Genomic DNA, 23,315 nt, shown 5'->3' on the forward strand with positions numbered 1-23,315 from the left:
GACCGAAGAAAAGATAAAAGACACAGGTGAGGACCTTCACATATTTATATTCCATAGTGATGGATAGCCAGGAGGTGATACTGCTGAGTGCATGGTTTAGCCCATATGCTCTTAGGGTTCAATGGGCTCTCAAGCTGAAGGGTATCCCATATCAAGTTTTTGAAGAAGATGTATATAGCAAGAGTCCTCTTCTTCTGAAGCACAACCCTGTGAACAGGAAAGTCCCTGTGCTTCTTCACCAATGCAAAGCCATTGTTGATTCCTTAAGAATCATTGAGTATATTGATGAGACATGGAATCATAGCCCTTTGTTAATGCCTCAGGATCCTTATGACAAAGCCATGGCTCGCTTTTGGGCTGATTTCACGGAAGAAAAGGTGCATTCTTCTATTATTATTTTGCTTCCTTTATATAGCCATGCAAGTCTGGTTTGGCATAAAATTTCAAAATTAAAAAAAAAACTTTTTCGGAAAAAGTATATTTTAGATATTATTAAAAAAAATCATTTAGATATTCTTCAGATTTGATTGAAAGCAAATTATCATTTCTTGCTAGAAATAAATATTGTCATAAATAACAGAAATAGCTTTCTTCTAATTTTATCCTTGTTTTTTAGCTGCATAAAGCTATAAGGAGAACAAAAGTGTTTAAAGGAGAGGAAAAAGAGAGAGAAGTGAATCAAGCAAAAGAAGCTTTACAAGTTCTTGATGGGCTGCTGAAGGGCAAGGAGTTCTTTGGAGGAGACTCAATTGGATACCTAGACATTGCATTAGGCTGGGTCACTGTGTGGCTAGAAGTTTTTGAAGAACTTGCTTGTGTTAGAGTATTTGAGAGCGAAAAGTATACTCACATATACAAATGGATGCACAAATTTGTGCAGCTACAAGTGATCAAAGAGACTCTTCCACCTAAAGACAAGCTGCTAACTGTTCTTCAAAGTTATGGCCAATCTTCACCAGCTCAACTGCCAAGAAAATGATATTTCCCTGCCTGTGAGTGGTGGGAATTGAATAAAATTGCAGGCTGTGTCTGTGTGTGTTTAGCTTGCTTCTGTGATTTGAGATATGTTGTTATGGTTTTGTAATCACATATTAGAACCTCTCTAATATGTATGTCTTTAATTTTTTTTCTGTGAAATAAAATGAGATTCAGTTCTTTCGCAAGGTAAGTTTTTCGTTTTTTAATCCTTTTAAAACTGCTATCAACTCATAGAAAATTCTTGCCTAAACCCATTTTTTCTTTTTTTAATCCTTTTAAAACTGCTATCAACTTATAGAAAATTCTTGCCTAGACCGATCATCATAACTCAAGACACAAATTTCAAGTGTTTGTCAACTAAATTATTTTTACAGCAAACACCATCTTCTGCTTGCTAGCCGTCATGTGTTTCGGGGACAATGTTAATGAAGATCAGATTGGGTAGATTGAGGTGGCCAAGCGTCGATTTCTTTCGAATTTTGTACGATTTAATACATTCAGCTTCTGGCCTAGTGTCACGAAGGCTGTGTTTAGAAATCTCTGGGAAAAATACTTGCGCATTCTCCGAGATCATGAAAACGCAGTGCTTCCCCTGATAAGAGCAAGAAAGGAGTTGAAGGAACAGAGACTGAGCAATTTTAAAAAGGGAGAGTATGTCTTGTCCTATGTTGATACCTTAATTGACTTGCAACTTCCAGAGGATAAAAGAAAGCCGGAAGAAGGGGAAATGGCCAGTCTATGCTCAGAATTTCTCACCGGAGGCACAGAGACTACCTCTGCAGCTCTGCAATGGATCATGACGAATTTGGTAACGTGCAAGCAAATCCAAGAGAAACTATTCATGGAAATTAAAGGGGTTGTAGGAGAAGGAGAGGAAATGATGAAGGAAAAAGATTTGCAAAAGATGCCGTATTTTAAGCTGTGATTTTCGAAGGTCTAAGGCGGCATCCTCTGCACACATGGTGGTTCCACATGCCGTGACATAGGATACAGTATTAGACAAATACATGGTGCCAAAGAATGGGATAATAAACTTCATGGTAGCAGAGATGGGGAGGGATCCAAAAGTGTGGAAGGATCCAATGGAGTTCAAAGGCGATGGAGATGGAGAATTGGCGGATATAACTTGTTGTCCCAAAATAGTTCAAGAGGGGGTGAATTGGATTTTAACAATTTTTCGGCCTTTATTTGTAACCTAATGAGAAATTGTGACTTTGTTCAACTAGGTGCACCTTTATATATAATGAAATATATAATGAAAGTAATATGTATTTCAATAACGTGTTCCTAAATTGTAATTCAAGCTTCAATCAATATTTATAGAAATTAAATTACACAAAAGTAAAAAGAGAGATCAAATACAATGATTTTTATAGTGGTTCGGCTTAACTAGCCTATATCCACTCTCTCAAAGAACCCTCTTTGAGTCTTCCCTCCACTATTTACTCTTTTAAAGGTAACAGACCAAAAGCCCTTAACAACTTTTCAACACCAAGCTTTTATTAAGGTAGCTTGAACCCTTGACAAGTGCTATCTCAAGCACTCACACTCTCAAGCTTCAATAGGTACTTGTACAATCTCTCTTAAATGCAATTTAATGTTTTAACACTCACTCTTACTCAATACAAAATAAACTATAAAGAAGAGATGAGTTGATTTACCAATGGTAACTCAAACACTTTAAAGCTCTTGAATGAAAGCAATAAATGAAAAATCAAGATTTGAGTGCAATTGTAAGCTTTCATCAAGTGTAAAATGAAGTAAAAAATGTGTATTTATAGTCCCAAATCATTTTAAACTGTTTAAAACCTTTTTGGAATGTTATACACTCTGTTCTAGGCAAAATAGCCATTATTTTGTCTTTTTATGCGAAGTTGAGCAACTCTGATCATTTAGCAAACTAATGAAATTTTGGCGACAGTAGTAAACTAGTTAGCAAGCTAATATTTTAGCAAATACATTAGAAAACTAAAATTTTAGCAAACAAGTTGGCAAACTAATTTACCAGTTATCTATCTTAAATTGTAATCTTTAAAAAATCTAATTGAGACCTTAAGAAAAATATATATTCCAATGGCAATATCCAAGGTCATGATTAGAGAAAATTTTATAAAATGATTAAAAGAAAAATTAATTTTGAGCTCCATTTGACTAATACTTTCATCTATTCTTTTTACACAAGTCTTAAGACTCAATTTCTAACTCTATGACTTTCATACCTTTACTTTGACTCTTAGCTTTTATAATCTTGTTCTTTCTCATCTTGGAATCATCTTGACATGCCTTTGAATATTCTTCCTCTCCTTAGATGCAACTTCAAAGATTCTTTATGAATAAGAGAAAAAATCTACACATCACTTTAAATTGAGTTAGATAGATTCTGTATGAGTTTTGTTATCATCAAAATCAATGCTCATTTTGAGCTACACGGGGTCAACAATCTCCCCCTTTTTGATGAAAACAAAACTCAATTGAATCATCAATCAAGAATAAATAAAAGTGTGCGTAAGTTTATGTATATCCAAGCAAGTTAGTATGCGGAAAATACTCCCCCTAAATATATGCGCACAAGTTCAAAAAAAATAAAAGTATTAACAGCTATACAAAACTCTCCCTGAATTTATGCTACAAAACATGTTCATAAGATCTTCACAATTTCAATATGCAAAATGTTAAACTTAATAGTTTGCACATAAACATACTTCCATTTTCAAAGAATAAGCACACATCCATTCTCCCAAAACAAAATTCTCCCAAGACAAAAAAAAACACACAGCCATTCTCCCCCCTTTTGTCATCAGCCAAAAAGGAAATAGGAGACATTAATCCAAAAAGAACCAAGTAAGCACGAACTGAAAATTAGTAAGATAGACAGTAGCAAACTGAAAAACCATTTAACAAAAGTAGTAAACATATTAGTAAACTAAAAATGTAGATCAGTTTCTGATCATGAAGTCTGTTGCTCCTTCGAATAGCTCTGGAAGGTACCATCTTCTTTCTGGAGGGTTTAGCAGCAGGTGGCTGAGAAACTTAGGCAGCCAAAGGCTCATGCTCCTGTGACTCATCCTCATCAGATGGGGGTTGAAGGGCAGCAGCCAAAGTCTGGTATGGATTGCACAGTGTAGACTTAATTCTTTTTCTACCTTTCTTGGCTTGAGGTGTTTCAGTTGCAGAAGGTTTAGGTGGAGCACTCTCCTGTTGATCCTTTAGAGAGTCTTCCTTTCTCTGTGTAGACTCAACTGCAGGTTCTACAATTTATTCTCTCTCAAGTTCAACAGCTGGCTCACTTACAGGTTCTATAAACTGTTCACTAACATGCTCAACAACAGGTTCAACTTCAGGTTTAACAACCTGTTCACTTTCATGTTCCACAGTAGCAGTAGACTCACCAAGCCCAGTACCTCCACACTCAACATTACCATGATAAAAAACATGAGTATCATGAGTAGAGGGGTCACCTGCAGGTACATCATTCTCAACTTTGGTAGCAAAATCAGTTTCCCTTGCCTGTTTAAGATCTGCAATCTGTTTCTTTAACTCCTCATTTTGAGCAAGCAAATGACTCACTTTGTAATCAACAACATCCACAAACTTTCTCAGAAGTTCAATAGACTGATTTGATGTACTGAATTTCTCATTAATAAATGTTCTTAACCCTTGAAGCTCACTCATAATTTCACTTTGAGAAGCTGAATCAACTTTAGCTTTAGAAGACCCACCTTTTTCAAAGCATTTCTTTCTTCTATATCAGAATGAATTTCTCTAAGCACAATTAAATCTGTCCTGGAACTTTCCTTATAGACACTTATATCCAACTCTTTAAACAAGGTAGTTAAGAGATGTGCATAAGGTAGTTTACCAATCCCATAAGCTTTACACATATTCTTGAAAATCAAATAGGCCAAATTCATTCTAACTATGTTAACAATATGCCACATGATGCACATATCCAAGTAACTCAAATATCCATAGCTGCCAGATTTAGGACAAAAAATATAATTCACCATACTGTGAATAATCTTAATGTGCTGAAAAGCTTTTGTGCTAGTGGATTTTTCACTAGTAGCAGTGTTGGCAGGAAAAACTTCATTTTCAAATTCAGCCAAGTTAAAGCCTGAAACTCTAGCAACATCTCTATGAGTAGAGATTTTATTTCCATCATTCGGCAATTTTAAGGCCTTAGCAATCAACTCAACAGAAATGACATATGCTCTGTCATTCAAAGAGACCTCAAATCTGTCTTCTTCATCAATTATTTTTAGAGTTCTATAGAATTCTTGGACTAATCTAGGGTAATAAACATCAGCTCATTCACAAACATTCATCCATTCTTAAAATTCAAAGAGTTCCTTGAATTGAAAATCTACCTGATCAAAATTATCCCATTCAATGAACTTACAATCAAGAAGCACTTTATCAACAACAGAGCCCGAAGATTTTCCAGCACCCTTTTTGTGTTGAGTATCAATCCCGCGCATTTTCCTCCCTTTTTTCTTTTCTGGTGCTGTCACAGCAGGTTTGACTTCCTTAGATGGTTCGAAAGATATGCTAGTGGACTCAGTTTCTTGTATTTTCCTCTTTTCCTTCAGTTTCTTCTTTAATGTGGCAACAGGGAGTTCTTCAGATGAAGAAGCGAACGGCGAGGACGGCGAGGCAGCAGCAGCAGCAGTTTTTCGTTTGGTGTGAGCCATAGATGGGGAACCAGAGGCGATGAAGAATGGGGAATTTTAAAATGGCTTCTGGTTTAGTGAGGAATGAAAGAGAGATTAGGGATTTAATTGGTGATTTGAGAGTGAGATAGGCGCTCTGAGGAATATGGGTCAGTGTTAATGGCAAGAAAATTGGTAAGAGTAATGCCGTAAACCAATGCAGAGGAGAGAGAGAGTCGGTTATGGCAAAAAAAAAAAATTGATGGGTTACAGTTTCGTGTAGCAGTGGGTAATATTTCTTGAGTCCCGCGCTTTTCCTCTTCTAGTGTACCTTATTTGAATTTTATTTTTATTTCAAATGTATCTATCTCTCTTTCTCTCTCTCTCTCTCTCTCTCTCTCTCTCTCTCTCTATATATATATATATATATATATATCTGACACAGCAAGAAAAATGTGAATGGGTAAGAGCATTGATTGGCGCATAGAGAATTCAAAGCACAATCACTCTTTGGTTTGAAATTTGAACAGTACACCATACAATAAACTAATTTTAGGCACGCAAAATTAGCATATAACTTAGTAAACTAATTTCACGAGTACAAAAATAAGTTAGCTACTATTATTTAGAGGTTTCTCAGCAAATTTATATCACAACAAATTACTCACACATTGGATAATATGCAGATATATTAAATCAATATGAATTAAATTTCAAGCAAGTTCACTCATGCCAATTTCCCTTCTAATTTTACAAAAAGTTTCCTTATTAAGTGGTTTTGTAAAAATATCAGCAAGTTGATTTTTAGAGGTAACAAATTCAATTTTGATATATCCATTTTGAACATGATCTCTAATAAAATGATGTCTGATCTCAATATGTTTTGTTCTTGAATGTTGGATTGAATTTTTGATCAAGTTTATGGCACTTGTGTTGTCACACCTAATTGAAACAAGATTATATTTTAAACCAAAATCTTCCAATTGTTGTTTCATCTATAAAATTTGAGCAACACAACTACCAGGAGCTATATATTCAGCCTCAGGTGTAGACAGAGCTACTGAAGTTTGTTTCTTACTGTGCCAAGAAACTAGTGCAAGACCAAGAAATTGACAAGTACCTAATGTACTTTTTCTATCCAATCTACTTCCAGCAAAATCTGAATCACTATAACCAACAAGATTAAATTATTCATATTTTAGATACCATAAACCAATTGAGTGTGTGCCAATGAGGTATCTGAAGATTCTTTTAACTGCACTTAGATGGGATTCTTTTCGACATGATTGAAATCTTGCACACAAGCAAATACTAAAATGTATGTCTAGTCTAGATGCAGTATGGTACAAAAGAGAGCCAATCATACCTCTATAAAGCTTTGTATCTACTTCTTTACCTTTTTCATCATTGTCCATTTTAATTGTTGAACTCATAGGAGTGCCCATGCTCTTTAAATCTTTCATTTTAAATTTCTTTACTTTGATTGATTTATGAAGATGTCATCTTTCATTTGCTTAATTTGAAGTCCAAGGAAGAATGTGAGCTTCCCCATCATGCTCATCTCAAATCCATTCTGCATAATCTCAGAAAATTTCTTACAAAGAGATTCTTTAGTAGCACCAAAAATTATATCATCCACATAAATTTGCACAATGACCATATCATTATGATACTTCTTGACAAAAAATGTTGTGTTCACTTTGCCTCTTTGGAAATTATTTTGTAAAACGAATTTACTAAGCCTCTCATACCATGCTCTAGGAGCTTGTTTTAAACCATATAAGGCTTTAGTAAGTTTATAAACATGATTTGGATGCTCATGATTTTCAAATCCCAGAGGTTGTGCAGCATACACTTCCTCATCAATATAACCATTTAAAAATGCACTCTTGACATCCATTTGATAAAGCATAAAATCCTTGTAACATGCAAAGGCACACAATATTCTAATAGCTTCAATTCTAGCAACCGAAGCAAAGGTTTCATCAAATCAATACCTTCCTCTTGGTTGTAGCCTTAAGCCACTAGTCTAGCTTTGTTTCTAACAATATTGCCTTTTTCATCCATTTTGTTTCTAAAAACCCATTTAGTACCAATAATTGAATGATTTTTGGGTTTAGGCACCAAATTCCAAACTTTGTTTCTCTCAAATTGATTGAGTTCTTCTTGCATTACAAGAATCCAACTTTCATCATTTTGAGCTTCTTCAAAACATTTGGGTTCAATTTGTGAAACAAATGCAACATTACCAAAATATTCTCTATTGTGTTGTCCCAAAGAAAGTGACCAAGAGGGGGGTGAATTGGACACTTTAGACAATTTTTCAGCCCTTGCTCTAGACTTAATGAAAAATTGAGGCTTTGCACTTCTATGTATGTGTATAACTCTGTTCCTAGGGTGTAATTTAAGTAATCAATCAAGTTATGCACAAATACTAGTTCATACACAAAATAATTACTTGATATCAAGTATATTTTCTCACATAAAATTCAGAGTTTGCAATATTAGCTCAATAAACAAATTCTCAACACATTCAATATATAATCAGAAAATCAAAGTGCTGAAAATTAAAGAGTTAAGGGAAGAAGAGAATCAAACACAATGTTTATAGTGGTTCGGCTCTCTTAGCCTACATCCACTCTTCCCAAAGTCCCACTTTGAGAGTCACTCCACTATTTGATCTTTTCAAGAGGCAAGATTCAAAGCCTTTACAATATCAACAAGCTTCCCAGGTGCTTGAGGACCTTTACAACGTCTTTGCTTCCCACAAAAGACCACAAGCTTCACAAGGTGCTTGAAAACCTTCCACAAGTGTGTCCTCACACTTACACAACCTTAAATAGGTTTTGATGTAGAAGAAATCACTCTCAATAACTCTCAAATACAGAATTTAATGCTAGAAGATTGAGAGAGAAGATTTGCCACTCAAGCTCAAGAGTAATTGAATGAAAGCTTTTAAAAATACCACAATAAATTCACTATGAATAAGAGCACTTTCATTTGTTAGAATTGTAGTAAATGATGCCTTTTATAGGTGCTTTTCATTGCCAAAAACGTCTGCTGGAGAGTGTGTCCAACGGCTCTTTAATTTTCAAAAAACTAGCCGTTATTGCTTAGAAAGTCGCAAACAGAGTTGAGTCAGGTCAGGTCATAAAAATAGTTAACTAAAATTTTCACCGGTTAACTAGTTTTGTAAGATAGAGAATTTTAGACATCAAAACTAATTAACTAATTTTTGCAACGGGTTAACTAATTTCGCTACTGCCAGACTTAAAAATTGAAATTTTGAGTTTTTGAAGAAAGGTTGTAAAAATTTTTTTGACCATTCAAAAACCTTAGGAATGATATAAAAACACTTTCTAAACCCTTGAATCTAAAAACAAAATTGATTTTAGGTCTCAAATGGCATAAATTCTCCAATCTTGTACAATGGACCTAAGAGCTTAATTTCTATCATATTTCTTCATGTACTTTGATTCATCTTGTGTTATACAAGATGATAAACTCCTTTTATATCAGCCATGTCAATAGAATAGTCCTTCCATCAATGTCTTTGCATATCATGACCTATAAAATCACTTCAAATACTTATGCACAAAAGGTTAATGTATATTTCATTAAGTTTTGTTATCATCAAAATCAAGCTCATTTTAGCTTACAGGCCTACAATCTCCCCTTTTGATGATGTCAAAACTTAATGAATCTATGAAGATCATAAAAATTCAATTGTATAACTATCTACATATGTCATGTATGCAAGAACTTGCTTTTAGACAAGCTCCCCCTATATGTATGCACATAATCATTAAGAATGTTGAGAAGCTATAAAATAGCTCCCCCTAAATCTGATATTCAAAGCATCTTGAAGGTAATAACATGTTAAGCAATTTCCAAGATTAATTCATCCAAGATCAATTCAATCATCATACATAAGATATATCAACCATAAGTCAATCATAAAGGATCATCAACATATCTTCAATAACTTTCCAAAATAAGTCCAAAATATCTATATCAGAATGTGAACCATATAACCACTGATCAAAATTAGTTAACTAAAAATGTACCCAGTTAACTAATATAACCACTGAACAAAATTAGTTAACTAAAAATGTACCCAATTAACTAAAAACATTCTTTCAGTTAAAAAATTTCCTTATCTTCTCCATATTTCTCCCCCTTTTTAACATCAACAAAAGGATAGGCTTTCTTCTATTTTCTCCCCTGTTTAAAAAACAAAAAGAGACAACTTTGAAAGTCATAAAGCATATTGCAAAAGATCTTAAGATTTTTCTTTGCTGCTAAGAATTCTGCCACTTCTCCTAAGGTGAGTGGGATCAATAAGTTTGGCTTGTGTCTTCTTCTTTGGGGGTTCTTTTTCAGTTATGGGTACTTGGATTTTTGGAGGAATAGGTAGAACTGATTTTCTGGCTTGTGTTTTGGTTCTTCTAGGTCCGTATTGCATGGGTAAAGAGATGGTTGATTCAAGTGCTGGTTGAGAGGCAGTAGGAACAATGTTTGGTTGTTCAGAGGATGGGTCTTGTGGATCGCTCTTCCTTCTCCTCTTCTTGTCTTGAACCATTTCTGCTTTCACTTTTGCCATTGTCACTGCTGCTGTTGCTTGTAGTATGAGATGAGGAGGATTCTCTTGATGTCTCGTTGGCAGGTTCTTGTTCTGTTTCTGATGCCTTTTCTGCAGAATTTTCCTTCTCATGATTTTTCTCTACTTCTTCAACCTCAGCTAGCTTACTTTCTTCTTGTACCTTTTCAGCAGCTTCTACATGCTCCTCTGCTTCTTCTTCCACTTCAGAAATTTTTACTCCACTTGGTCCAGCAGCCTTTGCATTGCTAGGACCAGCAGTACCCTGTGGGTAACTTCCAAAATCTCCAAACTTTCTAAAAGATTCACCAAACAGCATTTGAGCCATCTTCTTCATGAACCATTCTTGTCTATCCAATCTATTAATCAACATATCCATCTTTGCATTGTGTTCAGCCATAATTCCCTTCTGCAATTCATGAGATTTTTCTAAAATATTCAAGGTCAGTCCACTCATTCTTTTATTTCCTTCATCATGTCCAGATTTGCTTTACTGATTTTCACAAAATCTGACATTTTCAGCTTCATTTTCTCTTTCTTCTTAGAGCTTTCCCCTTCATCTATCTTAGAACTCTTTTCTTTCAACTTGCTTAGTGGGATGTCCGATTCTGTTTCAGAATTTAATTCTGATTCAGATTCAATCTCAATCTCAGTCTCTTCTTCTTGCTTTTTGTCTTCTTTCTTACTCCTTTTTCTACCATCATCAGCCTTGAATATCTCCTTAATGGGGATTGGATTGCTAAACTTCTTTTCTTTACTCAAATCAACTCCCATAGCTTGAAATATAAGAGTCAAAGGCATAGCATATGGCAACCTTCTATGCTTACTAGACTTAGCAATCACTTTAAAAATCAAAAATGGCAAATTAAATCTGATTTTGTTAACCAAGTGCCACATAATGCATAAGTCAAGGCTATTTGCATATGAGTGACTACCACTCCTAGGATTAAGCAAATATCGAATGAAGGATTGTAGAATCCTAAAATTTTGAGGCACTAAACTGATATTGGTCATTTCATTTTCAGGTGTACCCTCCGGAAAAATTGATAATTGAAATGCCTTCTCATCATATCCATCAAGCTTCCTAGAATCTTTGAAGGTTCCAATCTTATTTCCATCATTTGGTAGGTTTAAAACAGAGGCTAAGAAATCAACATCAATAGTCTGACTTTTCTTCTTAACTCTCACACTGAAACTTTCTCCTTTAACAACTTCTTTCATACTTCCATAAAATTCTTGAATCAAATAAGGATAATAATATTCATTCAACTCAGAAAATTCCATCCAGCCTTGAAAAGTAAATAATTCGTCAAATTCATAAGGCAAGTCAGAAAATGAATCCCATTTAATGTACCTTGGCTCAAAAATATTTTGTTGCACAAAAGGTTTCGAAGCAGGGGCCTTTTCCATTTTCTTCTTTTTCGCAGAGGGCTCTGACCCAGCAATACCCTTTCCCTTTCTTTTTCTTGCTCGTTCTGCCACTGTCTCTGTTTCGTCATTACTGTTCTCAACTTCAGTTCCTTCTTCTCTTTCTTTTTCGGAACTAGCAGCAGCTTTCATAGCATCACCCATGAATTTTCGAGGTTTGGTAGACACTTGTTTTACCCTTGCCATCGATTCTTAAAAAAAATTTCAGTGAGAAGTAACGGGTTGAGAAAGAACGGGATTTTACCGTTTAGGGATTTTGAGAAAGAAAATTGGGGATTTCTGGTTTTGAGAGAAATTTGAGGTTTCTAAGAGAGTGGAGAATCAACTTGCAGCAGAGAAATGAGGGAGTTTTAGATTGATTGAAGTGATATGCAGCAGTTACACAAAAAATTTTCAAAATTTGAAATTGTGTACAATTTTTCATGGAGAACCGGGAATCCCTTTTTGCCAAAACCCAATTTTACCCTTTGAAGACATAAAAAGAGCATAACTATGGTCAGGGGTATATTTGTCAAAATGGATTACAAAGAGAGCGAAAATACCCGTTAGGGATAAAGTAATTTTAAATCAGGCGCGTTTTGTCACATGTACACAGAGGCAAAATTAGTTAACTAATTTTGAAACCCAGTTGGCTAAATATTATACAGGTATAAAACTAGACAACTGCAGTGAGAAAGTAGTTAACTAAAAACACATGTACGCAGAATATAGTACTAACAACATATTTACCCAATTTATGCACCAAATTCATATCAAATGCAATAAATATCATTCAATAGCTTCACTCATGCCAAGTTCTCTTCTAATCCTACAAAAGTTTTCCTCATTTAGTGGTTTTGTAAAAATATCTGCAAGTTGTTGTTCTGTAGGAACAAACTCTAACTTAATGTCACCGTTTTGAACATGATCTCTAATAAAGTGATGTCTAATTTCTATGTGCTTTGATCTAGAGTGTTGAACTGGATTTTTAGTTAAGTTGATGGCACTAGTATTATCACACCTTATAGGAACATGATCAACCTTTATACCAAAATCTTCTAATTGTTGCTTCATCCATAGAATTTGAGCAACACAACTTCCTGCAGCAATGTATTCTGCTTCAGCAGTAGAAAGAGCTACAGAAGTTTGTTTCTTACTATGCCAAGACACTAAGGCATGACCTAGGAATTGACAAGTACCCGAAGTACTCTTTCTATCCAATCTACTTCCAGCAAAGTCAGAATCACTATATCCAACTAGATCAAATGTGTCGCATTTAGGATACCATAAACCAATTGAGTGTGTGCCAATGAGGTATTTGAAAATTCTTTTAACAGCAATTAGATGAGATTCCTTAGGACATGATTGAAACCGAGCACACAAACATACACTAAAATGAATCTCAGGTCTAGATGCAGTTAAATATAAAAGTGAGCCAATCATGCCTCTAAATAGCTTTTGATCAACATCTTTACCTTTTTCATCCTTTTCTAACTTGATGGTGGAGCTCATAGGAGTTCCAATACTCTTCAAATCATCCATCTTGAATTTTTTTAGCATATCTTTGATGTACTTGGATTGATTAATGAAGATGCCACCATTGAGTTGCTTAATTTGTAGTCCAAGGAAAAAGGTAAGTTCACCCATCATGCTCATCTCAAATTCATTTTGCATCATCTTAGAGAAGCTTTTACATAGAGAAGCATTAGTAGCACCAAAAATAATGTCATCAACATAAATTTGAACGATAAGCATATCATGTTTATGTGCTTTTGTGAAGAGTGTGTTGTCTACTTTTCCTCTTTGAAAACCATTATCTAACAGAAACTTACTAAGCCTCTCATACCAAGCTCTAGGGGCTTGCTTCAATCCATATAAAGCCTTAGTGAGTTTATAAACATGATTAGGAAATTCATAGTTTTCAAAGCCTGGTGGTTGTTCAACATAAACTTCTTCCTCAATATAACCATTTAAGAATGCACTCTTAACATCCATTTGATAGAGCATAAAATTTTTATAACATGCAAATGCACATAACATTCTAATGGCTTCAATTCTAGCAACAGGAGCAAAAGTCTCATCAAAATCAATACCTTCCTCTTGATTATATCCTTGAGCAACTAATCTAGCCTTATTTCTAATGACATGTCCTTTATCATCCATTTTGTTCCTAAAAACCCACTTGGTACCAATGATAGAATAATTTCTAGGCCTAGGAACAAGTTTCCATACTTTATTTCTCTCAAATTGATTGAGTTCTTCTTGCATAGCAAGAATCCAACTCTCATCACTTTGAGCTTCATTATAAGACTTTGGTTCAAGTTGAGAAACAAATGCAACGTTACCAAAGTATTTTCGAAGTTGAGCTCTTGTCATCATCTTTTCTGAAGGGCTATCAATTATGTCCTCCTTTGGATGATTTCTATGATATCTCCATTCTTGAGGTAGGTCATCATGATGTGGTTCATCAATTTGGAGATCTTCAATATTGGGCAATACTTCTTGATCACCTTCTTGATCTTTCTCATTAGCATCTTTATTGTCAATATCATTCCCAAATGCACTTTGGGGCTCAATAGGTTGACTTTGTTGCTTTTGAGTCTCATCTTTTTTTCTTCCAAAAATTTCACCTAGTTCATCATCATCACAAACAATCTTTCTTTCCAAGAAGTTGTTAGTTTCATCAAATATAACATGAATGGTTTCCTCAACTAACAAAGTTCTCCTATTAAAGACTCGATAAGCTTTGCTATGCATTGAATATCCTAGAAAAATACCTTCATCTGATTTTACATCAAACTTTTTGAGATTATCTTTCTTATTGTTCAAAATATAACACTTACAACCAAATGCACGAAAGTAAGAAATGTTAGGCTTCCTCCCTTTCCATAATTCATAAGAGGTTTTCTTTAAGAGTGGCCTAATCATTGCTCTATTCAAGATATAGCAAGCAGTGTTTATGGCTTCTGCCCAAAAATATTTTGGAAGACTATGTTCACACTCTTGCTTGCTTCTAAGACATACCTGAAATTTATTGACTATTTCTTAGGTACCCAAGCAAGTTTGGGTCCTTGAGAGTTAGAGACATTAGGAATTGTTCCTTTAGGCACCCATATCCTTTTTAATTTTGAGGAACCTTTCCTTATGGGACAATGACTAACCATATGACCATTTTGGTTACAATAGAAACAAATGACATTTGATAATGAATGAGATGAAGCTTTTACAAAGAAATTTTTGTATTTTCCATAGTGCATGAATCCATCATAACCAAGACCAGATTTTTGATTTGATAATCTTTGAGAACCAAGTAATGTATCAAGAATTTGTGTGCCATTTGTGAATTTAGCTAAATCATTGGTCAAAGATTCCACCTTAGTTTCTAAAATCCTGTTTTTCTCAATGAGTTTTTCACAAGCAATTTTTGAATCTTCTAACTCCTTATTCAGCTCATCAAACAAGAGCATTTGATTTTTATAAAATTTATTTTCTTGTACAACAATGCTCATAGAATCATTTTCAGCTCTTAAGGAAGCAATTTCTTTATTTAAAGCAGAACATTTTTTCTTATAAACTTTGTATTCTTCATATAATTTGGCAAATGCTTCTTCATAATCCTCAATACTAAGAGAGTCAGAATTATTTACCTCAGTGTTGATTTCTCTTTGTTGGGAACTTTCTGGTTTATCCTCTTCTAGAGCCATGAGACAAATGTGTGCAACCTCCTTGTCACTAGAGTTATCATTTGAGGAATCATCACTATCCATCCAACCAGCAACCAAGGCTTTCTTGCTCTTGTCGTTTGAATTCTTCTTTTCGATTTAGGACAATTTGGCTTGATGTGACCAGTTTGTTGCATTCAAAGCATTTAATCTCACTTTGATCTTTGCTTGTTTCACCTTTGGGAGAATATTTCTTCAGGAATTTCTTATATTTTGAACCTCCCTTTTTGAATGCTTTCTTGAATCTTCTTGTAATCATGGCAAGATCATCTTCATCACTTGAACAATTGGAGCTGTCACTTGAGGCAGCTTTAAAAGCTATAGTTTTCCTTAATTCATCCTCTTGGCTTGACTTTAAGGCAATTCCTCTCTTTTTCTTTTCATCATCTACATTGCTCTTGCTCTTGTCATAAAGCATTTCATGAGCAATAAGAGAACCAATCAGCTCATCATAAGTGAATTTGGAGAAATCTTTGGTGTCAAAGATCACTGTAACCTTTGTTTCCCATGATTTAGGTAGTGACCTCAAGACTTTCTTGACTAACTCTTCTTCAGTGAATTCTTTTTCAAGAGCTTTGAGAATATTCACCAGATCAGTAAATCTTGTGCTCATTTCTGAAATGGTTTCTCCAGGTTTCATCTCAAATAGTTCATATTCCCGAACAAGCCTATTTGCTTTTGATTCCTTCACTTGATTAGTCCCTTCATATGTGACTTCAAGTTTATCCCACACTTCTTTTGCAGATGCACAACATGAAATACGATTATACTCAGTTGCATCAAGTGCACAATGAAGAATGTTTAAAGCTTTAGCATTTGAAGAAACTTTCTTCCAATCAAGTTCATTATATTCATCTTCTAGTTTTTCTCTATAACCATCAGCATGCAATTCTAATGGAATTTCAGGACCTTTAACAATTCTTTGCCATGCTTCAATATCAATAGATTGAATAAAATTTCTCATCCTCACTTTCCAAAAAGAATAATTAGAACCATTAAACAAAGGTGGTCTAGTGATAGAGTGTCCTTCAGCTAAAAGTGCAGGGATACCAGCTGTGTTAGATGTGCCAGCCATTGTAGGATCTCTCTAAGGTGTTTAAACCCCAAGCAAGAGAGACAAGCTCTGATACCAATTTGTTGTCCCAAAGAAAGTGACCAAGAGGGGGGTGAATTGGACACTTTAGACAATTTTTCAGCCCTTGCTCTAGACTTAATGAAAAATTGAGGCTTTGCACTTCTATGTATGTGTATAACTCTGTTCCTAGGGTGTAATTTAAGTAATCAATCAAGTTATGCACAAATACTAGTTCATACACAAAATAATTACTTGATATCAAGTATATTTTCTCACATAAAATTCAGAGTTTGCAATATTAGCTCAATAAACAAATTCTCAACACATTCAATATATAATCAGAAAATCAAAGTGCTGAAAATTAAAGAGTTAAGGGAAGAAGAGAATCAAACACAATGTTTATAGTGGTTCGGCTCTCTTAGCCTACATCCACTCTTCCCAAAGTCCCACTTTGAGAGTCACTCCACTATTTGATCTTTTCAACAGGCAAGATTCAAAGCCTTTACAATATCAACAAGCTTCCCAGGTGCTTGAGGACCTTTACAACGTCTTTGCTTCCCACAAAAGACCACAAGCTTCACAAGGTGCTTGAAAACCTCCCACAAGCTTCACAAGGTGCTTGAAAACCTTCCACAAGTGTGTCCTCACACTTACACAACCTTAAATAGGTTTTGATGTAGAAGAAATCACTCTCAATAACTCTCAAATACAGAATTTAATGCTAGAAGATTGAGAGAGAAGATTTGCCACTCAAGCTCAAGAGTAATTGAATGAAAGCTTTTAAAAATACCACAATAAATTCACTATGAATAAGAGCACTTTCATTTGTTAGAATTGTAGTAAATGATGCCTTTTATAGGTGCTTTTCATTGCCAAAAACGTCTGCTGGAGAGTGTGTCCAACGGCTCTTTAATTTTCAAAAAACTAGCCGTTATTGCTTAGAAAGTCGCGCAGCAGAGTTGAGTCAGGTCAGGTCATAAAAATAGTTAACTAAAATTTTCACCGGTTAACTAGTTTTGTAAGATAGAGAATTTTAGACATCAAAACTAATTAACTAATTTTTGCAACGGGTTAACTAATTTCGCTACTGCCAGACTTAAAAATTGAAATTTTGAGTTTTTGAAGAAAGGTTGTAAAAAGTTTTTTGACCATTCAAAAACCTTAGGAATGATATAAAAACACTTTCTAAACCCTTGAATCTAAAAACAAAATTGATTTTAGGTCTCAAATGGCATAAATTCTCCAATCTTGTACAATGGACCTAAGAGCTTAATTTCTATCATATTTCTTCATGTACTTTGATTCATCTTGTGTTATACAAGATGATAAACTCCTTTTATATCAGCCATGTCAATAGAATAGTCCTTCCATCAATGTCTTTGCATATCATGACCTATAAAATCACTTCAAATACTTATGCACAAAAGGTTAATGTATATTTCATTAAGTTTTGTTATCATCAAAATCAAGCTCATTTTAGCTTACAGGGCCTACAATCTCCCCCTTTTTGATGATGTCAAAACTTAATGAATCTATGAAGATCATAAAAATTCAATTGTATAACTATCTACATATGTCATGTATGCAAGAACTTGCTTTTAGACAAGCTCCCCCTATATGTATGCACATAATCATTAAGAATGTTGAGAAGCTATAAAATAGCTCCCCCTAAATCTGATATTCAAAGCATCTTGAAGGTAATAACATGTTAAGCAATTTCCAAGATTAATTCATCCAAGATCAATTCAATCATCATACATAAGATATATCAACCATAAGTCAATCATAAAGGATCATCAACATATCTTCAATAACTTTCCAAAATAAGTCCAAAATATCTATATCAGAATGTGAACCATATAACCACTGATCAAAATTAGTTAACTAAAAATGTACCCAGTTAACTAATATAACCACTGAACAAAATTAGTTAACTAAAAATGTACCCAGTTAACTAAAAACATTCTGTCAGTTAAAAAATTTCCTTATCTTCTCCAGATTTCTCCCCCTTTTTGACATCAACAAAAGGATAGGCTTTCTTCTATTTTCTCCCCTGTTTAAAAAACAAAAAGAGACAACTTTGAAAGTCATAAAGCATATTGCAAAAGATCTTAAGATTTTTCTTTGCTGCTAAGAATTCTGCCACTTCTCCTAAGGTGAGTGGGATCAATAAGTTTGGCTTGTGTCTTCTTCTTTGGGGGTTCTTTTTCAGTTATGGGTACTTGGATTTTTGGAGGAATAGGTAGAACTGATTTTCTGGCTTGTGTTTTGGTTCTTCTAGGTCCGTATTGCATGGGTAAAGAGATGGTTGATTCAAGTGCTGGTTGAGAGGCAGTAGGAACAATGTTTGGTTGTTCAGAGGATGGGTCTTGTGACTGCTCTTCCTTCTCCTCTTCTTGTCTTGAACCATTTCTGCTTTCACTTTTGCCATTGTCACTGCTGCTGTTGCTTGTAGTATGAGATGAGGAGGATTCTCTTGATGTCTCGTTGGCAGGTTCTTGTTCTGTTTCTGATGCCTTTTCTGCAGAATTTTCCTTCTCATGATTTTTCTCTACTTCTTCAACCTCAGCTAGCTTACTTTCTTCTTGTACCTTTTCAGCAGCTTCTACATGCTCCTCTGCTTCTTCTTCCACTTCAGAAATTTTTACTCCACTTGATCCAGCAGCCTTTGCATTGCTAGGACCAGCAGTACCCTGTGGGTAACTTCCAAAATCTCCAAACTTTCTAAAAGATTCACCAAACAGCATTTGAGCCATCTTCTTCATGAACCATTCTTGTCTATCCAATCTATTAATCAACATATCCATCTTTGCATTGTGTTCAGCCATAATTCCCTTCTGCAATTCATGAGATTTTTCTAAAATATTCAAGGTCAGTCCACTCATTTCTTTTATTTCCTTCATCATGTCCAGATTTGCTTTACTGATTTTCACAAAATCTGACATTTTCAGCTTCATTTTCTCTTTCTTCTTAGAGCTTTCCCCTTCATCTATCTTAGAACTCTTTTCTTTCAACTTGCTTAGTGGGATGTCCGATTCTGTTTCAGAATTTAATTCTGATTCAGATTCAATCTCAATCTCAGTCTCTTCTTCTTGCTTTTTGTCTTCTTTCTTACTCCTTTTTCTACCATCATCAGCCTTGAATATCTCCTTAATGGGGATTGGATTGCTAAACTTCTTTTCTTTACTCAAATCAACTCCCATAGCTTGAAATATAAGAGTCAAAGGCATAGCATATGGCAACCTTCTATGCTTACTAGACTTAGCAATCACTTTAAAAATCAAAAATGGCAAATTAAATCTGATTTTGTTAACCAAGTGCCACATAATGCATAAGTCAAGGCTATTTGCATATGAGTGACTACCACTCCTAGGATTAAGCAAATATCGAATGAAGGATTGTAGAATCCTAAAATTTTGAGGCACTAAACTGATATTGGTCATTTCATTTTCAGGTGTACCCTCCGGAAAAATTGATAATTGAAATGCCTTCTCATCATATCCATCAAGCTTCCTAGAATCTTTGAAGGTTCCAATCTTATTTCCATCATTTGGTAGGTTTAAAACAGAGGCTAAGAAATCAACATCAATAGTCTGACTTTTCTTCTTAACTCTCACACTGAAACTTTCTCCTTTAACAACTTCTTTCATACTTCCATAAAATTCTTGAATCAAATAAGGATAATAATATTCATTCAACTCAGAAAATTCCATCCAGCCTTGAAAAGTAAATAATTCGTCAAATTCATAAGGCAAGTCAGAAAATGAATCCCATTTAATGTACCTTGGCTCAAAAATATTTTGTTGCACAAAAGGTTTCGAAGCAGGGGCCTTTTCCATTTTCTTCTTTTTCGCAGAGGGCTCTGACCCAGCAATCCCATAGGCAAATTCCCTACTCCTATCTCCACTAATGTAGCAAGTACTATCAAGAGATCAAAGGTCTTTTTAGGGATGTAATGGGGCCATGGGGTTCAAAATGAGGCTAAGAAAAAAGATGGGTAAAAAGTATTCAAAGCATGAGAATATTTTCAATTTTTAAACATAAGGTACACTTCTTATTATATATTTTTTTGTTTTTCTCTTTTTTTTTTATATGGGAGAGAGAAATACACAATGAGGATTGTCAAGTGCTAGCATAGTTTACAAAACACATAAAAATGGAGGGACATTTTGATACTTTAACTTGTATTTTGCATTTTCTTTTGATGATTGTCCCTAAAATTGCCACCCCCAAACTCATTTCTTTTAATACTTTGGGTGGATTTCTTTCAATTTGAATGACAATAGTGAAAAGCACATATACTAGCACTTTTAAAAGATGACAAGCACTTCTTCTCCCTTTTATTGTATATTTTTTTCTCTTTTTTTTTTATTTTTTTTATAGAGTGCACCTAATATTCAATATTATTCTCATGAAAAGGGTTGGAGTGTTTGGTTCATTGGCTAGGTAGCAATAAGGATTTCAAGAAAAATTAGGGATAAAAAGGCTCAAAGGGGTTTTCAAAGGTCAATTTTAATTAGGAAAAAGGGCCAAAGGTTTAAAATGAGAAGGTTTAAATCAAAGAATGCCTAATCATCTCTCTTTTCAAGTATAAGCTGATATTTCGCCTTGAAAGGTTTAGAAAATTTGTTCTAGGATTGGTGAGACATCATTTGACTACCTTATATCCAATAACTCCCTCTAAACACTCCAATCTCTAAAGGACTAGTTGGGTGGCTTTTTGGCTAAGAAGATATAGGCAAGGGATAGACACTTCAAAACTTTGCACCGCTTAGGAAACTTTCAATCCACAAACCCAACTAAAGGTAAGTCAAATCACTCTCATAGGCAACTTTTCAATACTCAAGGGATTTGGCAAAAGATTTTAATGCATGATGCATGATTCCTAAAAATGAGCAATGCATTAACTAAATGGAAGAAGTCTATTTGTGTGCAAAGTGTATAATTTCTAAGTGATGTATAATGTGTGTGTAAATGTGTTATGTATATGTATGTATGGATGTATATGTAAAATATTTACAATATATGTAAATGAAATGGGATGAGATGTTCCTATACTCAAAATGTAAAAAAAAATGAAGCAAAAATCAAAATGAATGTGCACCCCCAAACTCAAAATTAGACATTGTCCTCAATGTCTCAAGTAGTGCATTATCAAAATTCAAAGTAAAGAGAAATTACCAGGAATTGTGAAATTTAAGAGCAAAAGGAAAGAGTTACCTGGTATAGAGCAGATGAGAATTCAAGGAATAATGGTGATGCATAAGAGGCTGTACAGGTTATGCAGAGTAAAGTGCTGTCCAAAACATGTGCATAAGTAGGGTGCATAAGCCGTGCGGTTCTGCATGAGTGGCAATAAGGGTTGCATAGGCTATGTAAAATATTTGCAAATTTTTTTTTTTTTTTTTTTTTTGGTCATGCGGAAGTGCATAAGTTATGCACTCTCCTTATGCAAGTCTCAGCAGGTTTTGGAATTCAGAGTTGGTGGTTATGCGGAAGTGCATAAGTTATGCACCCTGCTTATGCAACTCTCGGTGGGTTTTGGGATTTTGGGTTGGTGGTCATGCGGAAGTGCATAAGCTATGCACTCTCCTTATGCACCCCTCGGCAGGTTTGGAATTTTTGGGTTTCTGGTTATGCAGAAGTGCATAAGTCATGCACTCTGCTTATGCACCCCTCGGCAGAACTGGAAGTTCAGAGTTTTTGGTTATGCAGAAGTGCATAGGTTATGCACTCTGCTTATGCAGACTTCGGCAGAGAGAGAAAATCAGAGTTTTTGGTTATGCAGAAGTGCATAAGTTATGCACTCTGCTTATGCAGACTTCGGCAGAGAGAGAAAATGCAGGATTTGAAGTCATGCAGTTGTGCATAAGTCATGCACTCACCTTATGCAGTTTTTACAGATATGAAATTTGACAAAATGAGGTTATGCAGAACTGCATAGGCTATGCACTCTCCTTATGCACTTGCAATAAAGGTGAAAAATGGCAAGAATTGTGGTTATGCAGGATTGCATAAGCTATGCAGTTGCTTATGCACAATTCAACAAGATTAGGATTGCAATAGAATATGATTTGCAAGTGTGAAAAATACCCTAAAATGAAGAAATATAATTCTATGAAGCATAAACCATGAGAAATTTTCACCAAAAACACATCAATATATACAAAGTTCATCAAAAATGCATCACACAAGCTTGTAGAAGATGGATCCTGCATAAAAAGCATTTGTGACCCATGCCATTTTGACTCAAATTCTGCAAATCAACATTTAGCACATTAAAACTCAATAAAATCTGCATAAAGTTGCATCTATTCACAAATGATGAACTCCCCAAGTCATGCCAAGAAAATGCAAAATGTTCACCTTGAATCCACAACCCAAATAAGCTCAAAACTACAAAGATGACCCACTTACCACCATATTAACATTATAAGCACAAATACTTAAAATTTACACATCCAACCTCACCAAGAACATAAGACAGGTGCTGCAGATCCTTCCTTGCTGCAGAATTGCTTTTTCCTCTCTGCATAAACCAGGTAGCAGACCTTCCTCCATTAAAATACATCTACAAGGGACAAAATTCAACAATGTCAAAAATTGAATTTGGGGAAATTTAAAATAAAAACAAAAGTAATGCAAATAAAAGTAAATCAACAAAAGCAAAATAAAAGAACTTGGGGTGCCTCCCAAGAGCGCTAATTTATAGTCCTTAGCTAGACTCTTTTCATGTTTCATGGTGGCTGAAATTGGAATTTGTTGCCTCTGTTTCCAATAGGTGCTTCAATGAATCTATACTTCATTTTCTTTCCATCACATGAGAAGATCCTTGTTGCTTTGTCTAAAAATCCGACCATTTCTTTCTTGACAACCTTTGGTGC

At 34.7% G+C, this 23,315-nt stretch overlaps 1 protein-coding gene and 1 pseudogene across 1 annotated transcript; both read left to right on the plus strand.

Annotated features, from left to right (window-relative positions):
- On the plus strand, positions 1–1,178 carry LOC110659565 (probable glutathione S-transferase). Its single transcript, XM_021817520.2, has 2 exons — positions 1–377; positions 617–1,178. The coding sequence occupies exons 1-2, from the start codon at positions 60–62 to the stop codon at positions 977–979; spliced, it is 681 nt and encodes a 226-aa protein (XP_021673212.2). The 5' UTR covers positions 1–59; the 3' UTR covers positions 980–1,178.
- LOC110659550 (cytochrome P450 89A2-like) overlaps positions 1,142–23,315 on the plus strand; it is a 27,413-nt pseudogene continuing 5,239 nt past the window's right edge.

Source organism: Hevea brasiliensis, chromosome 5 (assembly GCF_030052815.1).
Source record: "Hevea brasiliensis isolate MT/VB/25A 57/8 chromosome 5, ASM3005281v1, whole genome shotgun sequence".
Classification (NCBI taxonomy): Eukaryota; Viridiplantae; Streptophyta; class Magnoliopsida; order Malpighiales; family Euphorbiaceae; genus Hevea; species Hevea brasiliensis.